The 24,638-nt window shown below is 35.4% G+C and overlaps 1 protein-coding gene across 1 annotated transcript in view; it reads left to right on the forward strand.

The window, feature by feature from the left end:
- Window positions 1-24,638, forward strand: part of PKHD1 (PKHD1 ciliary IPT domain containing fibrocystin/polyductin) — a 499,554-nt gene that overhangs the window by 324,524 nt on the left and 150,392 nt on the right. The window contains exon 55 of the mRNA XM_021665443.2: window positions 3,255-3,342. Coding sequence (XP_021521118.2) covers window positions 3,255-3,342 — 88 coding nt within the window. The remainder of the gene's footprint in view (window positions 1-3,254; window positions 3,343-24,638) is intronic.

Below are 24,638 nucleotides of genomic sequence, written 5' to 3' on the forward strand. Positions count from 1 at the left end.
AACATGTGCTAAATTCCAAACACTCTTTTAGGTAATTTATATATATGATTTCACTTACCAGCTCTCTTGAGAGCAGTGTCCATTTTAGAGATGTAAAAACTAAGACTCAGAGATGATGAACGACAGGCATTAAAACACACAGCTTTATAGTGCCAGAATTTAGATTTATATCCAGATTAGTCAGACACCAAAGTTTAGACTAAGTCACTATTATCAACTATAAATACTACATGATTATTGATACATTTTACAACTAATAGATCTATAAATTGACAGGAAACATTCACAGTTTCTTTATTTGCTGTTGCCACAATACCAAATCTTATTTTAAATTGGTCTATGTAAAAGCACAGAAACTGGGACTGGTGTTGTATAATCTTATGTATATATATCCCCAATAACTCAGTTTTAAGGAATAAGAGAATGTTCATCAGATTTTAAGTGTTTTCTCACTTTTTCTATGTAGGCATTACTAATTTTGTAAGTAAAGAGGGATAACTCTTTGCATAAAGCCATTTTCTTTAAGAATATTCATATTTTTCTTTTAGTTTTTCTCTCTCATGTAATAGTTGAAATAAGTTCACTATATTCTTTCTTTCTCTCTTTCTTTTCCTTCCTTCCTTCCTTCCTTTCTTCTTTTCTTTCTTTTTTTTCTTTCTCTTTCCCTCCCTCCCTCCCTCCCTCCCTCCTTTCTTTCCTGCTTTCTTTCGACAAAGTTTTACTCTTACTGCCCAGGCTGGAGTGCAATGGCACAATCTTGGCTCACTGCAACCTCCACCTTCCAGGTACAAGCAATTCTCCTGTCTCAGTCTCTCGAGTAGCTGGGATTCCAGGCACGTGCCACCACACCTGGATAATTTTTTCTATTTTTAGTAGAGGCAGAGTTTCACCCTGTTGGTCAGGCTAGTCTGGAACTCCTGACCTCAGGTGATCCGCCCGTCTCGGCCTCCCAATATTATTCTTTTAGATATTGTATTCTTTTAGATATTTAAGCTATGTGACAATACAATATCTAAAAGAATAATAAATATGTTAGATATGTTATCATATTTATGCTATATGGCAATGCAATATCTAAAAGAATAATAAAGTATACTGAACTTATTTCAGCTATTATATGTGAGAAAAAAATAAAAGAAAAATATATGAACATTCTAAAGAAAATTTATTGTTAATTTCCTTGGATTTTCCTTTAGATACATTGCTATGTTGGAGGTTTTCAAATAAGCCACCTTATGTTGTGACAAAAGAGCAAGGACCATCCTTTCTGAGGTTTCTGAACGCTATGAGATGTAAATTTAATATTCATTAGCAGTCAATGACTCCCTCTCTGTATCTCAGTACTCAATAAAATGGAGACAATATTGTTAGGATAGTATGAAGTTTGTTTACTTAGTTCCATAATATATAACCATTGTCAGATAATACTTTGATGGCACTTTACAGTTTTCAAAGGGTTTTGTTCCATGTATGTTATTTATTTTATCTTTCTATTAAGAAGAGGCTCAAGAATATTTTAATTTTTCCAAGTTGACAAACTAGATGGATTATAATAAGAACATTTGATCTCCTTTTGCCTGTAGTATCCACTCTGTTCTGTAGAATGGTAACACTGGAACAAACTTTCTGTTAGGACTATCCACAGATGCCTGCTCTGATCCCCGATCCTGGACATACGGTCAAACTAGTGTCTCTGAAATTTTCTTTGATACTAAATTGAAATAAAGAATTATTTCTCTGCATGCTCAAATTTTTATAGTATCATAAGTAGATGACAAATTTAAATCCTATTAAATCATTTATAATCTTCTTGAAACAACTAAGAAATGGTGTCATTTTACAGTAAACTGTTGGTGATTGGAAATGACCAAAAAATCTGCTTTTCTGGTCAATTGAATTTTCTGTATAATTCAAATTTAAGGACATGAACTGCTTTTTGTTATAAACGTTTTGGTTGGAAATCTCTTTAAATTACTTCAGAATCCTTCTTAGCCTAGTTTACTTAACCTATAGTGAAAAAAGATGGATTTTTGTTTTGGATGATAATGTCTTATATAATATATAAATATTATTATGAAAGATTGGTTTCAGGACATGTCCTGAAAATGGGATTTTTAAAAATATCCATTTATCCTGATTTTAGTTTTATTCTCTTCTGACATTTTCATAGTTGGTATATGGAAAAAATATGAATGTTGATATAAACGGTTGGTTAAGTTTTAATTAATTGGGATTTTTTGGTGCATATCAGATGAAAACCCAAGGCATGTAATTTGTACCTTAGTGGTATTCTGCTTCTTTTATTTCTATGTTTTCTGATGAAAATTGTAAAATTTTTGGATTAATGACTTGCAATAAAATTGGGTTCACCAATCCAGGGATATGCAGACAATACATTTGGGTGCAGGAATAAAACATTAAAACTTTTATTCAAATATATATTGGTATATTCATATACATGTATATTTTTTTATCTAAAATAATATAAATATCTAAGTTATCTAAATAAAATATACATGTGCTTAGAGTACATAATCACGTTTTTTCTTTTACTGCTGAGATTCATAGTCAAAACATTCTTAAACCAGTAGAATATGAGGAATTATGCTTAATATGGTTGAAAATGGCAATAAAATGTATAAGAGGAAAGACTTGAAAAAATAAAACTGGGCTGTATCAAGCACGTTCCTGGTAAGACTTTAATTTGTGAGTCTGAAATAAACTGCATTTTGAAACAAAGGACTTAGTGATCTCTCCCTTGATATTTATAAGACAGTATATTAAATCCAGGCACTAAACATAAAGCTAATAGCTCCAAAACTCTATCCTAAGGAGATGAAGTTAACTTTGCTTCTTGGAGAACCTAGTCTTTAACAACAACAACAAAAAATATCAAAACCAGTTACCTTCCAAAAGAATTGCAAATGGTCTGGAGTCATGTAAGAGTGGAAAGGAGTACCTCTTTGACTTTAACTAGTCATTAGAGTGGTCTGTTTTCCACCTTTTAGATTATTATAATGTGATGTAGCATTCTTTTTTCTACCGCATTTGAGATTAAGTTTCATAACCATGTGAGATATATCTTAGTACTGTAAAATAGAGCATTTAAATAATGCTTTTGATAATATGGAAACTTCATGTAGAGATTCTATGTCACATGTTTTGCACAGCTGCCTCTAGAATGAGTTTTACTTACCTGGCTTTAATTTCTCTGAAGGATTTTTCTATCCAACTGTTACTTCTTTTATTTTCAGGGGTTTATGGGAAAGTTCAGCTTTACAGTGCTTATCCTAAAAACTCCTGGACACATCTTGGAGCTGACATTGCCTCAGGAAATGAGAGGTAAGAAATGAGAGTAACTTAGGGCTTTTATTTTTATTTTTTGGTTGTTTAATTTGCTTCTGCTTGAGATTTTGTTACAATATGAATTTAATTTTAGGTTAAACATTATAATTAAAGGATGAGTAAGTAGAAAAATAAGGAATTATAGGGATCTTAAAAAATATCTCTATAACATAATAGAAGGAGAACAAAACATGCAAAAGGTAGTAGAGGAACACAGTTTATTTCAGGAGAAAATTTTAGATAATACATAATTATTGCTGTCCATAAAATTTCAAAAAATATGAATTCTGTGAGATAAGAGATGAAGTATGAGGTGAGAATACAATGTCTAAGTTGAAAATGTAGCTTGTTAAGATATAGACAGAATTAACATAGAAGGGAGATGAAACATATGAAGAATATTGTGGAATTTAATAATGCATTGCAGGCAGTAAAGAACAGAATCACTGCTGTCTCAAACTGCATAGATAATGGGAAGACAAACTGATGGAGACCTGTCAGAACAGAGAAGATGTTCTAGGAAATAAAAATGACAAAAGATAAAGTGCTAGAAATAGAGATCAGAAAATTAAAAGCTATCTATGGGTAATATGTCCTTTTTAGTAAGAACCCAAATAACTACAACAGAAAGAATAATGAAAACTATAACTGCAATACACATAGAACACATGGGAGTAGATACATTTTATTAGAAAAGATTAATATCAGGGATGGCGATTGCTTCATTATATCATCTTCATAGTATAAGAAAAATAGAGTGAAAAAAAGTAAAGGCAAGGAACATAAAGCTTTCTAGCCTTAGCATTCACCTCCACACCATTACATGTGGGAAGATCGTGGTGCCACATCTATAAATATTTAAGGAAGAAAAATGTTGTGACCAAAGAATTGGACACACTGCTAAGATGTACATGTGAAAAATGGAAGAAAATTCAGTGTTCAAATAAAATCAAACTAAATTTGAAATTTGAGAACAGATATAAAATTTGAGAATAATATCAATAACTATGAAGCACTAAAAGAATTTAAATATGGTAGTGTAACTATGGTTATTAAAACAAAACAATTTTTTTGAGACACAGTCTCACTCTATTGCCCAGGCTGGAGTGCAATGGTGCAATCTTGGCTCACTGCAACCTCCACCTTGTCGGTTCAAGCAATTCTCCTGCCTCAGCCTCCCAAGTAGCTGAGATTACAGGCATATGCCATCATACCTGGCTAATTTTTGTATTTTTAATAGAGATGGGGTTTCACAATGTTGGTCAGGCTGGTCTTGAACTCCTGACCTCAGGTGATCTACCTGCCTTGGCCTCCCAAAATGGTGTGATTACAGACACGAGCCACTGCTCCCCACCTAAAACAAAACAAATTCTAGTAATTGTTCTTGTAAAAGAAATGGCAGAACGTTTGAAAAGTTAATGTATTAGGGTTCTGTTTATATGAAAAATACAAAATCAGTTGGTTATGTATATTTGTGTGTGTGTGTGTATCCTACCTGTTATATGTATATAAATTATACAATAGACATAGTAAATATTAATATGCATATGTGTATATATAAAGAGATGTATTTCAAGGAACATATTTACACAATTATGGGAGTGGGAGAGTTTAAAATCTGTAAGCAGGCCAGCACGTTGCAACGTATGAAGAAACTGGTTTGCAGTCTTAAGGCAGAATTTGTTCTTCCCCAAGGAAACCTCAGTTTTGCTTTTAAGGTCTTCCAATGGATTGATGAGGCCCACCCACATTATTGGGTGGCCTAATTTTTTAAAACTCAACTGACTGTGTTAACCACATCGACAAAATACTTTCACAGTAACACCTAGATTAATGTTTGATTGAATAACAGTGTATAATAGCTTAGCAAATACGAGACATAGATGTCTTCACCATTCAAAATCTCAGATAAAAATCTGGAACTATAGCCATAGAGGGTAAATATGACTTAATTTGTTTTATTAGATTTTTTAATAGCATATACTTTCCAAATTACCAGAGGGGAAAAAAATGAAAGAAACCATAAAATAAATAGTAAAATAAAAAAGAAGAAGAAAATGAAACGGTAAAGAATAAAAGCAACAAAAAGTATATTTAAAAAAACAGAAATAAGAAAGTAAGAATAAATTTGCCAGTTATAAAAATAAAATATTCGTTAAAAATGATACTATAGAGAAAAATTGGGTTAAAAGTCAAAATATAATTACAACATTTTTTTGTTACCAGAGGAAAATTTAAAACCAACTAGGAGAAATTTAAGGTTAAATATTGGATAAGAATAAATCATTGACATTTAAAACAAAATAAAAGAGTCTCAAAATTATTAACACAACAGGTAAAAATCAAAATCAAGGTTTCAAATTGGTTAAATATTTATACTGTGTATTAGTAAAGACTTCAATCTCAGTGAGACCCTAACAGTCAGAAAAGTTGTATAACAGGTAATCAAATGTAGAGATATAAAGCAAATCTCTGGGAAATACAAAGTGAAATTGACAGAAACAAAAATCAGAATCCAAGACATTTATTTATTCTTTCAGCTCCAAATCTTTTAATTAGGTTAAAAAAGGTAAAGATAATATGAAGAACATAAATAATATAATAAAGGCCATTTAAGTTATATATCAAACTACTCCTTGACCCTAAAAAGTATATATTCATAATTAAAACCTTAATAAATTTTAATAAGATGTGATCAAAATATAATAAACATGGAGATTAAAATAACGTATAAACCAACAATAATTTCTTATAGGAAAAAAGATATAATAAATTATTTTCGAAATAACTTTTATATCCAAGAAAACATCAAAGCTTTACAGAATAGCTGGGAAATAACAATGAGAGTATAGCATATGAGATATTATAAAATATACCATCACATTTAATGATTTTGTGATTGAATAAGCAAACTTTTCTTATTGACAGTTTTCATATGGACAGTGATTCTAAACAAAGAAAATTCTTCTAAACAAAGAATAACTGTCAATATGAGAAATTAGAAACAAAATAACCCATAAATTTAATTAACTCAATCAATTCAAGAAAAAGGCAGAAATTGGTGAGATAGAAAGTAGAAAATTAGTAAGATTAAATTTTCAAAAAGAAGTAGTGGTTTAATCTCTAATAACTTTAATCATACCAAGAAAACCACAATATATAAAATGAGAAATGATGATTCAAATGTAAGTGCAGAATAGGTTAAAGTTATAACATAAAAAACGTAAATCTATATAGTGTAACTTTAACATTTTTGAGAAAAATACTTTATCAAAAGCAATTTTTAGTGGTAATTTATAATTATCATAATTGGCTAGAGAAGAATAAAACAGAAAGAACCAGGAATAGTGAAAGTTATAAACTTATCAAAGATTTATCTCCGGAAATACATTTGGCTTACATAAATTTATACCATGTTCTTCCAATCGATTGAATATCAAACAATTCCTATGTTATATAATCTGTTCCCAGTTAATTTAAGGGAACAGGCATAAAATAATCTTTACACTTCTTTATAGCTATTAAAAACAACTCAAAACAAAGAAAATTGAGACAGCGTCCAAACAGAATATAAAAATCACAAATAAAAAAGCAACAAAGCATAAAATCACGTGCTATGATTTTGTGCTTTGTTGCTTTTTTATTTGTGGTTTAACAAGCAAGCTATGTTTGACCGTGATTCACTCAAGTAAACAAGGATAATTTGATATAAAATAATCCATTAATATAATTTACCTTAATACTGGATATAAAAGTTAAGAACGTGACCAATTTGACACAAAATGGAAATATATTTAATAAAATTCAGCAAACATTCTTGGAATAAAAAGTAAATAAAGACTACAAGGATACTTCTTTTAAATTAATGCTATTTATTTTGATGGTATAATCATTAGTTGAGAAATACTGCTTTAAATAATAATACAAAATAAACACTATAGCATTCCTCTCAAATGGCTTTGTATTTTATGAAAAAAACTGATATTAAATAATTATCGTTTATTACAACAATCATTAAATATTATTATTAAAGTTTTAGCCAATGTATTCAGGCAAGAAAAATACATTAGATCTAATTATTGAAAATAATCCAAACTATCTTTTTATGTGGTTTGTATAATTTATATTTTGTCCTATAAGACTAGAGAATTATCTGAAAAACTGTCAGTTGCCTTCAATAAATGCAGAAGTCAACAACTTTTTAATATACAAGTATTAAAATTTGAAATTATAATGTAAAATCTTGTTTAAAATTTCAACTGAAAATATCTAGAAGTAAACTTTAGAAAAATCACAGAATCTATAAAAACAAAAGTATAAAACACTATTCAGAGGCACAAAGGGAGTTTAGAATAAATGGTAATGCATAACAAAAATTTGATGGTTCTCTATTTTAAAGATGTCAAATCTCATACAACTTGAATCACAAATCAAATATATCCATTAGAATCTGACTCATTAAATTCTTTGGAACAATAAACCCTTGAAAATAGCCAAACATTAGTAGTTCTTTTTTTAAAAATGTATACCTCTAATATGAGTAATCTGTTATTGGCACCAAAACTAAAAAAAAAATACCAAGAAATAAATACATCATGTATTATTTTTAGAATTTCAATAAATTAGCATTTGAATTCAGTTGAAGACAGGCTGGAATAATTACTAAATGCTTTGGAAAAATATAAAATTAGATTCTCGCTTTATGTTTTACTCCAAATTATAGGTGTTTATTATATTATTAATATATTAATTACATATTAAAACAATTATGTTTTACTCTAAATTAAAAAACAAAATTTGAAGAAAATTTAAGTGAACATGTAATTTAAACTAGTAAAGCTTTCTGTGATCTTAATAAGCAAAACAATAGCCATAGCAAGAAATAATAGATTTGACAATATAACAAGGTCAGTATTTCTGCATGTCAATTACAAAATGTAATGACATATGATCAACCAGAAAATGTTTGCAACATACAATGGTAGAGATGGAGGACTAATATTTTTTATATCTGAAGAACATTTATATGTCAAGAATAAAAATAAAAATATGAATATACCAGAAACATATTTGAAAGGGTTTGAATATGTGAGCCATAAAAGAAGACATACATCTGGCTATTAAACATATGGAAAAAAATATTTTTCTTTACTAGAATTAAAGTAAATACTAATTAAAACAGTAATGGAATATCATTTTTAAAAGTTAAATTGGCAAATATGAAAAATAATGAATCCAAGTTGACAAAAGAGAGCAGAGGTTCACATTCACATAGGAATTAATATTACATATAGGCCTAGTTTTATAGATAACTAAATAAAAATATGTATGCATTATATGTAATAGGGAAATGTCTGGAAGGACGTACAACACAGCAGAGATCCCTGTTGGTGAGATGATAGGTAGCTATCTTATATCTTGATAGGTATGTTTTGGTGTGCTTTTCTCTATGTACAGAATTTCTTTGTAGAGTAGGTATTATGTTCATAGTTATTTAAAATTATTTATTTGGGCTAGGTGTGGTGGCTCACACCTGTAATCCCAGCACTTTGGAGGCCCGGTGGGTGGACCACCTGAGGTCAAAAGTTTGAGACCGGTCTGGCCAACATGGTGAAACCCCATCTCTACTAAAAATACAAAAATTAGCCAGACATGGTGGTGGACATCTGTAATTCCAGCTACTTGGGAGGCTGAGGCAGGAGAATCACTTGAACCTGGGAGACAGAGATTGCATTGAGCCAAGAGCACTCCACTGCACTCCAGCCTGGGTGACAAGAGTGAGACTCTATCTCAAAAAAAAAAAAACAAAATTATTTGACATGATTTCACAAATGTTTGTGTTTGTCAAACATCGAGCTATGATCTGGAGATTTAATCTTAAGTAAAAACTCACTCAGACGTTAATTAAATAGTAAATGTAATATTACATATATGATAAACTCTGTGAAGGGGCGGGCTATATATAGGATTCTGAAAACATGAATATGTCAACTTGAGGCATTTAGGGCAGTTAGAGAAGGCTTCCCTGAAGCACAGTTTCAGAGGTGCAATGGAAAGAAGAATGGGCATTAATTAAGCAAAGTAGGATATCTGTGGAAACAGTGTTCTACCCAGAGCAAACAGCATTCAAATATCTGAGGAATATTTACTATGTGCCAGGTTGGACTGTAAGCACTAGACATATAGAAGACATTGCAAATTAGAAGAGATTGCTGCCCTCTGGGAGCTCAGATCTTAGTAGAGAGAGAGACAATACCCAAACAAATACAGAAATATAAATGATATGGTTGCTGATTATAAAATATGCTGGTAAGGAAGTCAATAGGGTAGTATGATCAAAACTCGCTGGGGCAGAAAATGTGAAGGGTACAATTTTAGATTGAACAGACAGGGAAAGTCTATTTAGGGAGGAGAAATTTGAGCTGAGACCTGAAGGATAAGAGGGAGCCAGCTGGCCTGGGGTGGGGGTTGGGGGGAATCAAGGAGGTCACTATAGTTGGGGCAGAGTGAGCAGAGAGCAGCATTGTCTGATATGGCAAGTGCCAAGTCATACAGGACCTTGTTCAGGTATGAGAGGTCAAAGGGGAAATCACTGAAGGGTTTTATGCAGGAGAATGGTAGAATCTGATTTTTGTTTAACAAACTTCTCTGGCTGTGTAGATGATAGTTTATGGAAATAAGAGTAGAGCTGGGGTATCAGTTAGGAGGCCAGCTGAGGCCAGAAATCATGTAGCTGGGACTCTGCGAACAGTTGATCATGCTGATGACTGCATGTCGAGGCGAGGTAAGAGTGTTGCAGGTGTTTTGATGGAGCACACTGGTGAATGGTGGCAGCATGCACTGAGATGAGAAGACTGAGAGGGGAATAGGTTTGTCAGGATGGAAGGCAGCAGGAGCATGCGAAGTTGGAGACACCAAGAGTAGATATCAAGAAGAAAATTAGATGCATATCTACCAAGAATAGATATCAAAAAGAAAATTTAGGGCTTGGAGGCAGTCATCTTGGAAGTGAGTGATGTCATTATTGAAGAAGACATAGGTAGAAGAGATATTTGCAGCATGGGATTCAGATTGGGGCCACTCTAACCTTTTAGATATTGATAGAGGAGTCAGCACAGGTGATTGAGAAGCAGAGTGTGGAGAGGTGATTCTGTGGTGGGAGGGAGAATGGAGAACATGAGGTTCTGAAAGAATACCATGATGGTTGATGTGAGGAGTAGGTTTGACTATGACAGTGTTCCAAGGAGTTGTAAAGTGTCAGGGCCACATATATTGGCAATATCAAGAATTTTAGTTTTTGCCCTAACAGCATTGTGAAACTGTTGTAGGTTTTTAAGGGGGTAGTATGAATAGATGTAGCACTTATTATTATGCTTGTATGTCTAAAAATATTATAGGCAGAATGTAGACAGTAGGAGAGGTCTGAAGTAGATCCAGGGACACTCAGCAAGTGACAGTGTAACTTTTAGTCAGGGGCTGCAGGAGCAATGGAGAAGTGGGCAGATTTAGAGGCAGGAGATAAAATCTGTAAGACACATTGAGTATAAAATGCCCTCTTGGTTTCCGGTTTGTGTAGCTGGATAGTGGTGTCATTCACTAGAAAAGGCCTAGGTTTGGGGAAAAGATTATGAATTCAGATTTGGTCATGTAGAATTTAAAGTGCTTTTCTGATACTCAAAAGGATTTGCGAAGTAAGCATTTCTAACAAGGATCAATAAGAAACTTTAATTATAATTAAAAGGTTAGCAAGCTGGAATTTGGCAGGAACCATACGAATGGATTTTTCTTATAAGAATGTGTTAAAAACCTCATTCAGAGTCTGAGCTACAGGCTATTTTGAAAGGAACTCAATTTTATTAATTAAAACTATCCATAGTCATTAACTAGCTACCATTTATTTGGTTCTTATCATGTAAGCTTGTTATACGTCAGGCTTCTACTAAGCATTTTACATATATTATCTCATTTAAATCTTTCAATGCTATAAGTTAGGTATTATTATCTGCATTTTATGGATATAAAACTGAGGGATGTTCCAAGTTCATAAAGCTAGAAATTCCTGAGGCTGGATTTTTTTACCCTGGCGTGTCTGATTCCATTGCTTGTGTTCTACATATTACCAATATTGTAAACAAAATTTCTTAATATTAGTCCTGAGGAGGAGTAATTTAATGAGTTTATATGAATGATGTGCAATTAATGTAGTATATTCATTTTACAGATATTCTTTTTAAAACCTTTTTTAAAATGTTAAAAATGACTTCAGACTCAAAATAAGTTGCAAAAATAGTAGAATTTACATATACCCTTCACTCAGTGTTTTCTGATGACATCATCTTACATAACTATAGAACATTAGCAAACCTGGCAAGTTGGTATTGATACGGTATTAACTGAACTACAGACCTTATTCAGGCCGTTGTTTTAAACATGGGTCTACAATCTTAAAAGTCAATTCAGTAAATCTTTCTAATATATTGTGATATAAGCATATTTCAGTCAGGTTCTTTTGTGAATTTTCACCAACAGAATTAGTATATATATATGTATATGAACAATGGTAGTGTGAAAACTTCTGAGGAAAGGTTTCATGTTAACTTTATAAACTTATGTCTTACAAAATCAACCGAAGTAAGCTTAGCAAGATATTTTGAAGAAAAATTATTATTTTTTCTTCTGTGTTTTATCAATTTATCTCTAAATTACTCATTGTTGTTGCTTGCTTGAGTGACTTGTAAAGACTGATGAACAAAAGTGTTGAGGTTTTATTTAGATTGTAAATAAATCAAGACAAGTTAGATTTAAGCACAAAAAAATGTTTTTACCGATTACAAGTGTTACGTATATCTTTTTTTTTTTTTTCAAAATTAGTCCTATTTATTTATTTATTTTTTTTATTGCATTTTAGGTTTTGGGGTACATGTGAAAAACATGCAAGATTGTTGCATAGGTGCATACGTGGCAGTGTGATTTGCTGCCTTCCTCCCCTTCACCTATATTTGGCATTTCTCCCCATGCTCTCTCTCCCCAACTGCCCCCCCCAGCTGTCCCCCCCACTCCCCAACAAAAGACCCCAGTGTATAGTGCTCCCCTCCCTGTGTCCATGTGTTCCCATTGTTGAATACCCGTCTATAAGTGAGAACGTGTGATGTTTGATTTTGTGTTCTTGTGTCAGTTTGCTGAGAATGATGGTTTCCAGGTTTATCCATGTCCCTACAAAGGACGCGAACTCATCGTTTTTGATGGCTGCATAATATTCCATGGTGTATATGTGCCACATTTTTCCTGTCCAGTCTATCATCGATGGGCATTGGGTTGGTTCCAGGTCTTTGCTATTGTAAACTGTGCTGCAATGAACATTCGTGTGCATGTGTCCTTATAGTAGAACAATTTATAATCCTTTGGATATATACCCAGTAATGGGGTTGCTGGGTCAAATGGAATTTCTATTTCTAGGTCCTTGAGGAGTCGCCACACTGTCTTCCACAATGGTTGAACTAGTTTACACTCCCACCAACAGTGTAAAAGTGTTCCTATTTCTCCACAACCTCTCCAGCATCTGTTGTCTCCAGATTTTTTAATGATCGCCATTCTAACTGGTGTGAGATGGAATCTCAATGTAGTTTTGATTTGCATTTCTCTAATGACCAGTGATGATGAGCATTTTTTCATATGCTTGCTGGCCTCATGTATGTCTTCTTTTGTAAAGTATCTATTCATATCCTTCGCCCATTTTTGAATAGGCTTGTTGTTTTTTTCTTGTAAATCTGTTTTAGTTCGTTGTAAATTCTGGATATCAGCCCTTTGTCAGATGGGTAAGCTGCAAAAATTTTTTCCCATTCTGTTGGTTGCCGATTCACTCTATTGACTGTTTCTTTCACCGTGCAGAAGCTGTGGAGTTTGATTAGGTCCCATTTGTCTATTTTGGCTTTTGTTGCCAATGCTTTTGGTGTTTTGGTCATAAAGCCCTTGCCTACGCCTATGTCCTGAATGGTTTTGCCTAGGTTTCCTTCTAGGGTTTTTATGGTGTTAGGTCTTATGTTTAAGTCTTTAATCCATCTGGAGTCAATTTTAGTGTAAGGTGTCAGGAAGGGGTCGAGTTTCTGCTTTCTGCATATGGCTAGCCAGTTTTCCCAACACCACTTATTAAACAGGGAATCCTTTCCCCATTGCTTGTTTTTATCAGGTTTGTCAAAGATTGGATTGTTGCAGTTATATTGTGTCACCTCCGACGCCTCTGTTCTGATCTCTGTTTTGGTACCAGTACCATGCTGTTTTGATTACTGTAGCCTTGGAGTATAGTTTGATGTCCAGTAGTGTGATGCCTCCCGCTTTGTTCTTTTTGCTTAGAATTGACTTGGTTAGGCCTGGCGCGGTGGCTCAAGCCTGTAATCCCAGCACTTTGGGAGGCCGAGGCGGGTGGATCACGAGGTCAAGAGATCGAGACCATCCTGGTCAACATGGTGAAACCCCGTCTCTACTAATACAAAAAATTAGCTGGGCACGGTGGTGCGTGCCTGTAATCCCAGCTACTCAGGAGGCTGAGGCAGGAGAATTGCCTGAACCCAGGAGGCGGAGGTTGCGGTGAGCCGAGATCGCGCCATTGCACTCTAGCCTGGGTATCAAGAGCGAAACTCCGTCTCCAAAAAAAAAAAAAAAAAGAATTGACTTGGTTATGCAGGCTCTCTTTTGGTTCCATATGAAGTTTAAGGTGGTTTTTTCCAGTTCTATGAAGAAGGTCATTGGTAGCTTGATGGGGATAGCGTTGAATCTGTAAATTACTTTGGGCAGTATGGCCATTTTCACGATATTAATTCTTCCTAACCATGAACATGGAATGTTTCTCCATCTGTTTGTGTCCTCTCTTATTTCGCTGAGCAGTGGTTTGTAGTTCTTCTTGAAGAGGTCCTTTACGTTCCTTGTTAGTTGATTCCTAGGTATTTTATTCTCTTTGTAGCAATTGTGAATGGCAGTTCATTCTTGATTTGTCTCTCTTTAAGTCTGTTATTGGTGTATAGGAATGCTTGTGATTTTTGCACATTGATTTTGTATCCTGACTTTACTGAAGTTGCTTATCAGTTTCAGAAGATTTTGGGCTGAGATGATGGGGTCTTCTAGATATACAATCATGTCATCTGCAAATAGAGACAATTTGACTTCCTCCTTTCCTAATTGAATACTCTTTATTTCTTTTTCTTGCCTGATTGCTCTGGCTAGAACTTCCAATACTATATTGAATAGGAGTGGTGAGAGAGGGCATCCTTGTCTAGTGCCAGATTTCAAAGGGAATGCTTCCAGTTTTTGCCCGTTCAGTATGATATTGGCCGTTGATTTGTCGTAAATAGCTTTTATTATTTTGAGATACGTTCCATCGATACCTAGTTTATTGAGAGTTTTTAGCATAAAGGGCTGTTGAATTTTGTTGAAGGCCTTCTCTGCATCAATTGAGATAATCATGGGGTTTTTGTTTTTGGTTCTGTTTATGTGGTGAATTACATTTATAGACTTGCGTATATTGAACCAGCCTTGCGTCCCCGGGATGAATCCTACTTGATCATGGTGGATAAGCTTTTTGATGTGCTGTTGTAATCGGCTTGCCAGTATTTTATTGAAGATTTTTGCATCTATGTTCATCATGGATATTGACCTGTAGTTTTCTTGTTGAGTCTCTGCCAGGTTTTGGTATCAGGATGATGTTGGTCTCATAGAATGATTTGGGAAGGATTCCCTCTTTTTGGATTATTTGGAATAGTTTCCGTAGGAATGGTACCAGTTTCTCTTTGTATGTCTGGTAGAATTCAGCTGTGAACCCATCTGGACCTGGGCTTTTTTTGGGTGGCAGGCTCTTAATTGCTGCCTCGACTTCAGACCTTGTTATTGGTCTATTCAGGGTTTCAACTTCTTCCTGGTTTAGGCTTGGGAGAAGGCAACTGTCCAGGAATTTATCCATTTCTTCCAGGTTTTCTAGTTTATGTGCATAGAGTTGTTTGTAATAATCTCTGATGATGGATTGAATTTCTGTGGAATCTGTGGTGATATCCCCTTTGTCATTTTTTATTGCATCTATTTGGTTATTCTCTCTTTTCTTTTTTATTAATCTGGCTAGTTGTCTGTCTATTTTGTTGATCTTTTCAGAAAACCAGCTCCTGGATTTATTGATTTTTTGTAGGGTTTTTCGTGTCTCTATCTCCTTCAATTCTGCTTTGATCTTAGTTATTTCTTGTCTTCTGCTAGGTTTTGAGTTTTTTTGATCTTGCTCCTCTAGCTCTTTCAATTTTGATGATAGGGTGTCAATTTTAGATCTCTCCTTTCTTCTCATGTGGGCACTTATTGCTATATATTTTCCTCTAGAGACTGCTTTAAATGTGTCCCAGAGATTCTGGTATGTGGTGTCTTCGTTCTCTTTGGTTTTGAAGAACATCTTTATTTCTGCCTTCATTTCATTGTTTATCCAGTCAACATTCAGGAGAAAGTTGTTCATTTTCCATGAAGCTGTGCGGTTCTGGGTTGGTTTCTGAATTCTGAGTTCTAACTTGATTGCACTGTGGTCTGAGAGACTGTTTGTTATGGTTTCCGTTGTTTTGCATTTGCTGAGTAGTGATTTACTTCCAATTATGCGGTCAATTTTAGAGTAGGTGTGATGTGGTGCTGAGAAGAATGTATATTCTGTGGATTTGGGGTGGAGAGTTCTGTGAATGTCTCTTAGGTTTGCTTGTTCCAGGTCTGAGTTCAAGTCCTGGATATCCTTGTTAATTTTCTGTCTCGTTGATCTGTCTAATATTGACAATGATGTGGTGAAGTCTCCATTATTATTGTGTGGGAGTCTAAGTCTCTTTGTAAGTCTTTAAGTACTTGCCTTATGTATCTGGGTGCTCCTGTATTAGGTGCATATATATTTAGGATCGTTAGCTCTTCTTGTTGCATCGATCCTTTTACCATTATGTAATGTCTTTCTTTGTCTCTTTTGATCTTTGTTGCTTTAAAGTCTATTTTATCAGAGATGAGAATTGCAACTCCTGCTTTTTTTTGCTCTCCATTTGCTTGGTAAATCTTCTTCCATCCCCTTATTTTGATCCTTTGTGTATCCTTGCATGTGAGATGGATTTCCTGGATACAGCACACTGATGGGTTTTGGCTTTTTATCCAATTTGCCAGTCTGTGTCTTTTGATTGATGCATTTAATCCGTTTACATTTAGGGTTAATATTATTATGTTTGAATTTGATCCTGCCATTTTGATGCTAGCTGGCTCTTTTGCCCTTTGGTTGATGCAGATTCTTCATTGTGTTGCTGCTTTTTAACATTTCGTGTGTTTTTGGAGTGGCTGGTACTGGTTGTTCTTTTCTATGTGTAGTGCCTCCTTCAGGAGCTCTTGTAAAGCTGGTCTGGTGGTGATGAAATCTCTGAGTACTTGCTTGTTCACAAAGGATTTTATTTTTCCTTCACTTATGAAGCTTAGTTTGGCTGGATATGAAATTCTGGGTTGAAAGTTCTTTTCCTTAAGGATGTTGAATATCGGCCCCTACTCTCTTCTGGCTTGTAGGGTTTCTGCTGAGAGATCTGCCGTGAGTCTGATGGGCTTCCCTTTGTGGGTAACCCGACCTTTCTCTCTGGCTGCCCTTAGTATTTTCTCCTTCATTTCAACCCTGGTGAATCTGATGATTATGTGCCTTGGGGTTGCTCTTCTTGAGGAATATCTTTGTGGTGTTCTTTGTATTTCCTGGACTTGAATATTGGCCTGCTTTGCTAGGTTGGGGAAGTTTTCCTGGATAATATCCTGAAGAGTATTTTCCAGCTTGGATGCATTCTCTTCGTCACATTCAGGTACACCTATCAAATGTAGATTAGGTCTTTTCACATAGTCCCATATTTCTTGTTGACTCTGTTCATTCCTTTTTACCCTGTTTTCTCTAATCTTCCCTTTTCGTTTTATTTCATTGAGTTGATCTTTGACCTCTGATATCCTTTCTTCTGCTTGGTCAATTCGGCTGTTGAAACTTGTGCATGCTTCACGAAGTTCTCGTGTTGTGTTTTTCAGCTCCATCACTTCACTCATATTCCTCTCTAAGTTGTCCATTCTCGTTAGCATTTTGTCAAGTCTTTTTTCAAGATTCTTAGTTTCTTTGCATTGGGTTAGAACATGTTCTTTTAGCTCATGGAAGTTTCTTATTATCCATTTTCTGAAAGCTGGTTCTGTCATTTCATCACACTCATTCTCCATCCAGTCTTGTTCCCTTGCTGGTGAGGAGTTGTGATCCCTTGTAGGAGGAGAAGTGTTCTGGTTTCGGGTGTTTTCATCCTTTTTGCACTGGTTTCTTCCCATCTTTGTGGATTTATCCACCTGTTGACTTTGTAGTTGCTGTCTTTCTGATTTTGGTAATTTTAAGTCTGCAGCAGCAGAACTCATAAACCCTCTTTTGTTCCCCCCAGGTGTTCTGTCCCAGGGACTTAGGGCTTTATGATTTTCCGCTGTGTGGTTGCTGTTTTCCCTGCCCACAAGGTGGCAGCCTAGTCACGCTCAGCCTGCAGAGGCTTCACTGAGCTGCTTTGGGCTCCGCCCAGCTTCTGTGTGAACTTCCCTGCAGTCCTGTTTATATGGATGTAGTTAGAACTGCTTCCACTATGTTGGCCCACCCCTGTAGTGACGTAGTCTCTGTAGTGGCGGGTTGCCTTGGTAGATTGCCCTGAGAACTGCAGGGTGCCTCTGTAATGGAGGACGCTCCTCCTCTACAGAGCTGGACCGTCCTGGGTTCAGTTGTGTTTGCAGTGGTGCTTTTTTTTGCCTGGGAATCTCCTGGCTTGACTCCCTGTTTCAGCTCCCCTTGCTGGGTAAGAGGGGACACTGTCTCATCTGCTCTGCCTCCGGAGCCACTGCTTCGGCTGAAGCTGCGGCTCTGAGATTCTTGGTGCTGTCCTGGCTCCCCTTTTCAGCTCCCCTTGCTGGCTTAGAGGGGACTCAGTCTCTCTCACTCTGTATAGGGAGCTGCTGCCCCAGGGCGCAGGCCGAGCGGCTGTGCCGTTCAAACCAGCGGCGCTGGCGACCCATGGGGCTCCTCCGCATGTGAATCTCCTGGTCTGTGGGCAGTAAAAGTCCGTCTGGAAATGCGACGTCCACTCACCCTCTGCGCTTTCTCTCGGAGCTGCAATCCCGAGTTCCTCCTAACTGGCCATCTTGGATCATATATCACGTATATCTTTTAATGTGAGTCTTTGAAGGGTAGCCATGTGGTCTTTGAAGTTAAATGGTTACTTTGTCAACCAGTCTTATGATAAAGTGAGATTTTATCCTGGCCATTGGAAGATTTTAAAAAGGCAAGGACAGAGTCTGACTTATACATTAATCTGATTTATGATGGCTAGAGAATTGACTGTTGGTGGTGGTGATGGGGAAGAGACAAGAGTGGAAGTAGAGACACCAACTGTTAAAACCATTTACAGTTGTTAATGGCTATTGCCATTTTTTGGGTAATATATGATGATGGCTTAGATTAGGATGGTAGTGATGGAGGAGTAAAGATGTGGTTAAATATATGTTGAAGACAGAAGTAACACGACTTGCTGATGAACTAAGTATTGAGGAAAAGAGGAAGAGAAGAGTCAAGGATCGCTCTAAAATTTTTGATTTAAGCAAGTGGGTAAGGAGCAGTGCCATTTACTAAGAAGGGGAAAACAGGGAGAAGAGCTGGATTATGAGGAAACTTCCCCAAAATTCTTACTCTTTTCTTTTTTCTTACCTCATTAAATATTCAAGAAATATTTTAAGACATCCTGTCCCTTTGGCGTATTATTCTTTCTTTCCCAAGTGATTGACTTATTTTGTTTTATTTAATTGATGAGTAAAAATTTTATGTATTTATGGTATACAACATGATGTTTTGATACTAGTATTACATTGTGGAATGGCTGAATATAGGTAATTATCATATGTATTATTTCATATAGTTAACATTTTTTTGTTGTTGTTGTTGTAAGGATACTTCACATCCACACTCAGCATTTTTTTTCTTTTGAGACAGGGTTTCTCTCTTGTTGCCCAGGCTGGAGTACAATGGCATGATCTCAGCTCACTGCAACCTCCGCCTCCTGGATTCAAGTGATTCTCCTGCCTCAGCCTCCCAAGTATCTGGGATTACAGGCATACGCCACCACACCTGGCTAATTTTGTATTTTTAGTAGAGACGGGGTTTCTCCATGTTGGTCAGGCTGGTCTCGAACTCTCTACCTCAGGTGATCCTCTTGCCTTGGCCTCTCAAAGTGCTGGGATACAGGCGTGAGCCAGTGCGCCTGGCCACACGCTCAGCATTTTTAAAGAATACAATATATTAATAACTATAGTCATTATGTTGCACAATAGAGCTTTTGAACTTATTCCTTCTATGTAACTGAGATTTTGTATTCTTTCACCAACATCTGTTCAACCTTTGCTTCCCCCCACCACCAACCAAACCACCAGCCTCTGGTCACCTCCATTCTATTCTCTGCTTCTATGAGTTCCACTTTTTCAGATTCTACATGCAAGTGAGATTATGTGGTGTTTGTCTTCTTGGGTCTGGATCATTTCACTTAACACAGTGTCTTCCAGGTTCATCTATGTTTATGCAAATGACCATATTTTCTTCTTTTTAAAGGTTGAAGTGTATTTCAGAGTGTATGTATGTACTGCATTTTCTTTATCCATTCATTTGTCGATGGGCACCTAGGTTGATTCTATATTTTGGCTATTGAGAATAATGTTGCTGTGAATATGAGAATGTCAATATCTCAGACATGCTGATTTTATATCATTGGAATATATATCCAGAAGATGGATTGCTGGATCATACTCTATTTTTAATTTTTGAGGAACCTCCAAACTGTTTTCTATAATGGTTGTACTAATTTACATTTCTACCAACAGTATGCAAGGGTTATCTCCTCTCTCCTTCCTCACTAACCTTTGTTATCGTTCATTGATTTGGTAATTTTGACAGGTGTGAGGTGTCTGAAGTGATTTATTAACATAGTCTGTTATTTACAAGGAAGAAACTGTGAACTGAAGAAGAAATCAAGTCATTTGTTACCTTATCTTTTTCTCCAGGCTCTAAACCTTTAAGTTGAATGTGATAATTGATTATATCTATTCCTTTATCTCCTATGGTAAATTACTGATGTAGTCTTTGTATATATTTTGTTTGGAATATTTCTTTTTTCTTTCCCTTCTGCTACATTTACATTTCAGCAGTTCATACATGGCTTTCTATAACAACTTTTGTGCTAGCTCCTTAAATACCTAATAAATGAAATGAGTATCAGATGCAGCACTCTTGCATCTCCTTCTTGACTCTGTAACTTTCTACATATCCTTGTACATTTCATTACATCTGTCACAGGGCTTTGGGTCTCCCCAACTGTACAAATTTTCCCATCATCTGAACATAAGATATGGTTTTATAATTTATAATTTTAAGAAAAGCATAACACTAAGATGTCTAACATTTGTGTGTCCTGTTCCTCCAAGTGGCTTCTGTAGAGAAGGGATATATTTTTGTTATTGTTGATCTGGTATATGAGAGTCTGGTTCACAGCAGAACATAAATAAGAGCTTCAATAAAGGCCTGCTACATTGACTTGATGTGTATTTTCCGGAAATTAGAACTTACTGAGCTTCTTGGTTCAATGGCATATTATCTAACAAATGAGATAATCTTGAATTTAATTTCAAATACTACTAAAATTTATTTTGCTCATTTCTCAAACTTTATTATTATTATAGTAATTTAGTTTAAGTATTAGAATATAGAGTTGGTGGTCTTGTCCTTTCATTGGCAGGGGTACATGACCACATATGTAACCTCTAAAAGATGATTTTTTTCTGGTCCAATAAACTATTGGGTCCTATTCCCAGACTGACCACTATTTTCTGTTTGGGAAAAGGCATATGTTTGGAAGGTAGGTTGGAAATATATTCTGCAATGAAAAGGAGTTTGCACTTCTAGGGAAGACAGACAAATTCTAGTTATGTAGTTAGTTAAATGTGTAACTTTGAGTTAATTACTCTCTCTGAGCCTCAGTTTTATTTTCTTTAATATGCGAGTAATAATACATAGCTAATAGAATAGTTATAAGGATTGAGGGAATTAATGCACATAAAGTACTTAGCCCAGTTTCTGGACCAGTGTAAGCCTCAAGACAGGGTAGCTATTGAGGCAATTGGGATTCTTCAAATGGAAAGTACAAGTAAAAATAACCCTTCTCAAGCCATTGTGGAGACAATATCAAGCACTCCCTCTCCTCCTCTGCTTTTGTACTTCTTTATTTCAACCTCATGTTTTTCTACTGGAGAATAATTTTCCTCATTCTGTACGGTGCAAGTGAACTCAGATCTGTTTGGCATTTCCTAGCTTTACCACCAGTGAGGAAATTACTGATTCCCCCCAGTTTCATGTGAAAGTCCAGGAGAAGGATTTTGATGAATGAATGCAGGTTGGATCCTATCCCCAACCTTTGGTGAAGGGTTTGTGGGACTTTAACCTGCAGCTCTCACAGCTTTTAGTATAGTGGATGAAGAAAGCAGCTCTCAGATGAGGTGCGAGGGACTTCCTGGAATGAAGCAAAGGGGAAGTCAGGTAGACAAATAACTAGTATTGACTATAGCTATTGTTGTTGTCACTCACCATCTTTAACAGCATCATTATAGAATTTGATTTCTTTGCTATCAAGCATAGACTAATACAGTCTGAGACTCCTCATTACATTTTAAGGACACTAATAGAAAAATTTTAAACTGAAGTTAGAAAATAAAAAAAACTAAAAGTAGAGTTCAGAAGTCTGTGGCCATCCCTATTCCTGGGGTGTAGATGAGAGGGGGGATGTTTTATGATTTGTACACCAAGCCTGTGGTAATTATCATTAAGATCTTGCAAATGTTAAGTAAACAAATGCATTTAAGTTGTAGGTGTTTACACGTGAATGTCTTATACATTTTTGTAAAAACTTTTAAATCAAATTTTGAAGGATTTTTTAATTCTCTGTAGCAAGTATTATATTTTTGACTAGTAAATATTATTTTTCTCTGAAATAGGTCAAAAGTTATGCCAAAATGAAACCGTACTGATATTTTGTTTATATTTTCTTTTTTTTTTTGACAATAGGGTGTCGATTTTAGATCTCTCCTTGCTTCTCATTATATTTTCTTAAAGTTATCTTTAAAAAGACTTTCACAGTGATTATTCATAATTTCCTATGGTTTCCATTGAGTTACAATTATGTTGCAAAACAGTCTTTGAATTTTGAATTTTTTGTTTATTTATTGTCTGGGATATGTTTTTCTCAGAACAACAAGCAAGTCTCCCCTCTTCCCTGTAGCTTTAGGAGTCATATTAATCAGAGGCATAGAATATAGCTGAGATTTTGAGCTAGTCATTAAGCTAAGATTTCGTCATATGATTGAAGGGTAACCATAATGGTTGAAGACTGGAACTAGGAATAGTGGTTGTTGGAATTTAAGGAAAACTGACATTTGACTAGCAGAACCACTAGGCTATTGATACTGGGACCCCGATTTCCTCTGAAATACTGTTGCTATATGAACATAGGAGTGGAAGGAGCAATTCTCCTTTGACAGCTGTGTATGGTTCTCATGATGTATAAAACCCCAAAGGCTTCAGGAGTATAGAGGAAAGATACATTTTAATGAACTCATAAGGTCTGGGAAGCCATAACAAAAATGGTCAGATTAAGTTCATTCATGTTTTTAATATAAAGTTTGAACTAATAACTTTAATAATTCTTAGAACATTGTTAGGTGCTATGGAGTATGGAGTTTAGGTAGCTGGTTTTTTTTTTTTTTTTTTTTTTTTTGAGACAGGATCTCACTCTGTTGCCCAGGCTGCTGGAGTGCAGTGGCATGATCATAGCTCACTCCCATCTTCAAACTCTGGGGCTTAAATCATCCTCCCACCTCTGCTTCTCAAGTAGCTGGGACCACAGGTGTGTGCCATCACACCAGGCTTTTTTTTTTTTTTTCCACTTTTATAGAGATGGGATCACTCTTTTTTGTCCAGGCTGATCTCAAACTCCTGGGGTTAAATGATCTTCCTGCCTCGATCTCCCAAAGTACTGGAATTATAAGGCAAGAGCCACTGTACCTGGTCTTATATAGTGTTATTTTTATTAAATAACAATGAACAATGTAAAAGTTGAATGGTCACAGAAGGCAAGTGTACAAAATCAGTCACAAGGCAATAAATAGCATTTGTTATGTCAAATTGATGGTGGTACAGAAAGTGGGGAGGCTTTAGATGTTCAGTGGAAGGATATGTTGAAGGCATAGTGACATGTCCATTTTTGAGAATTAGAGACCTGAAGAGCAGAGTAGGGGAGAGTGAACTGATTCATCTGGCTGGAGCAGATGGCTTATATAAGGGAGTTAGAAAATGAAGCTTTATGGTTTTTAAAATTTGCATTAGGATTCACTCAGTGTTAGAGTTTTATGGATTTTGACAAATGCATAATCATATATATATACTCCATAATATTACACAGAATACTGCCCTAAAAAAATCTCCTGTGGATAAGTTTTAATCTCACAATCACATGGAACTTTTCAGAATATTATAGTGACCTATTATTTGAAGAGCTTTATTCAACAATATAAATAATAAAAATTATGTAGGTCAGGGGTCCCCAACCCCAGAGCCACAGACCTATATGGGTCCATAGCCTATCAGGAACCAGGCTGCAAAGCAGGAGGTGAGCAGTGGGCAAGGAACATTACTGCCTGAGCTCCACCTCCTGCCTGATCAGGGGTCATTAGATTTTCATAGGAATGCAAACCCTATTGTGAACTGTGCATGCAAGGGATCTAGGTTGCATGCTTCTTATGAGAATCTATTGCCTGATGATCTGAGGTGGAACAGTTTCATCCTGAATCCATGTCTTTCACAAAACTGGTCCCTGGTGCCAAGAAGGTTGGAGACTGCTGAGTAATACTGACTATGAAGTAAAGGATTAATTTCAATTATACAGCAGATTGACTTTTTTTCCCTAACTGCAGTATACTACCTGATAAGTTAGAAAATTTAGATTTAAGTGAAAGTCACTAATAATCCCACCATCCACAGATAGGCTAACATTTTAACATGCAGCCTTCTCATTTTCTGTGCGTGTATTTTTTTTTAATTTTATCAAATTTATATATATATACATATATTTTTTGTTGCACTTTAGGTTCTGAGGTACAGGTGCAGAACATGCAGGATTGTTGCATAGGTACATACATGGCAATGTGGTTTGCTGCCTCCATCCCCCCATCAC

This window comes from Aotus nancymaae, unplaced genomic scaffold, assembly GCF_030222135.1.
Source record: "Aotus nancymaae isolate 86718 unplaced genomic scaffold, 86718_ANA_hifiasm-v0.15.2.pri h1tg000040l, whole genome shotgun sequence".
NCBI lineage: Eukaryota > Metazoa > Chordata > Mammalia > Primates > Aotidae > Aotus > Aotus nancymaae.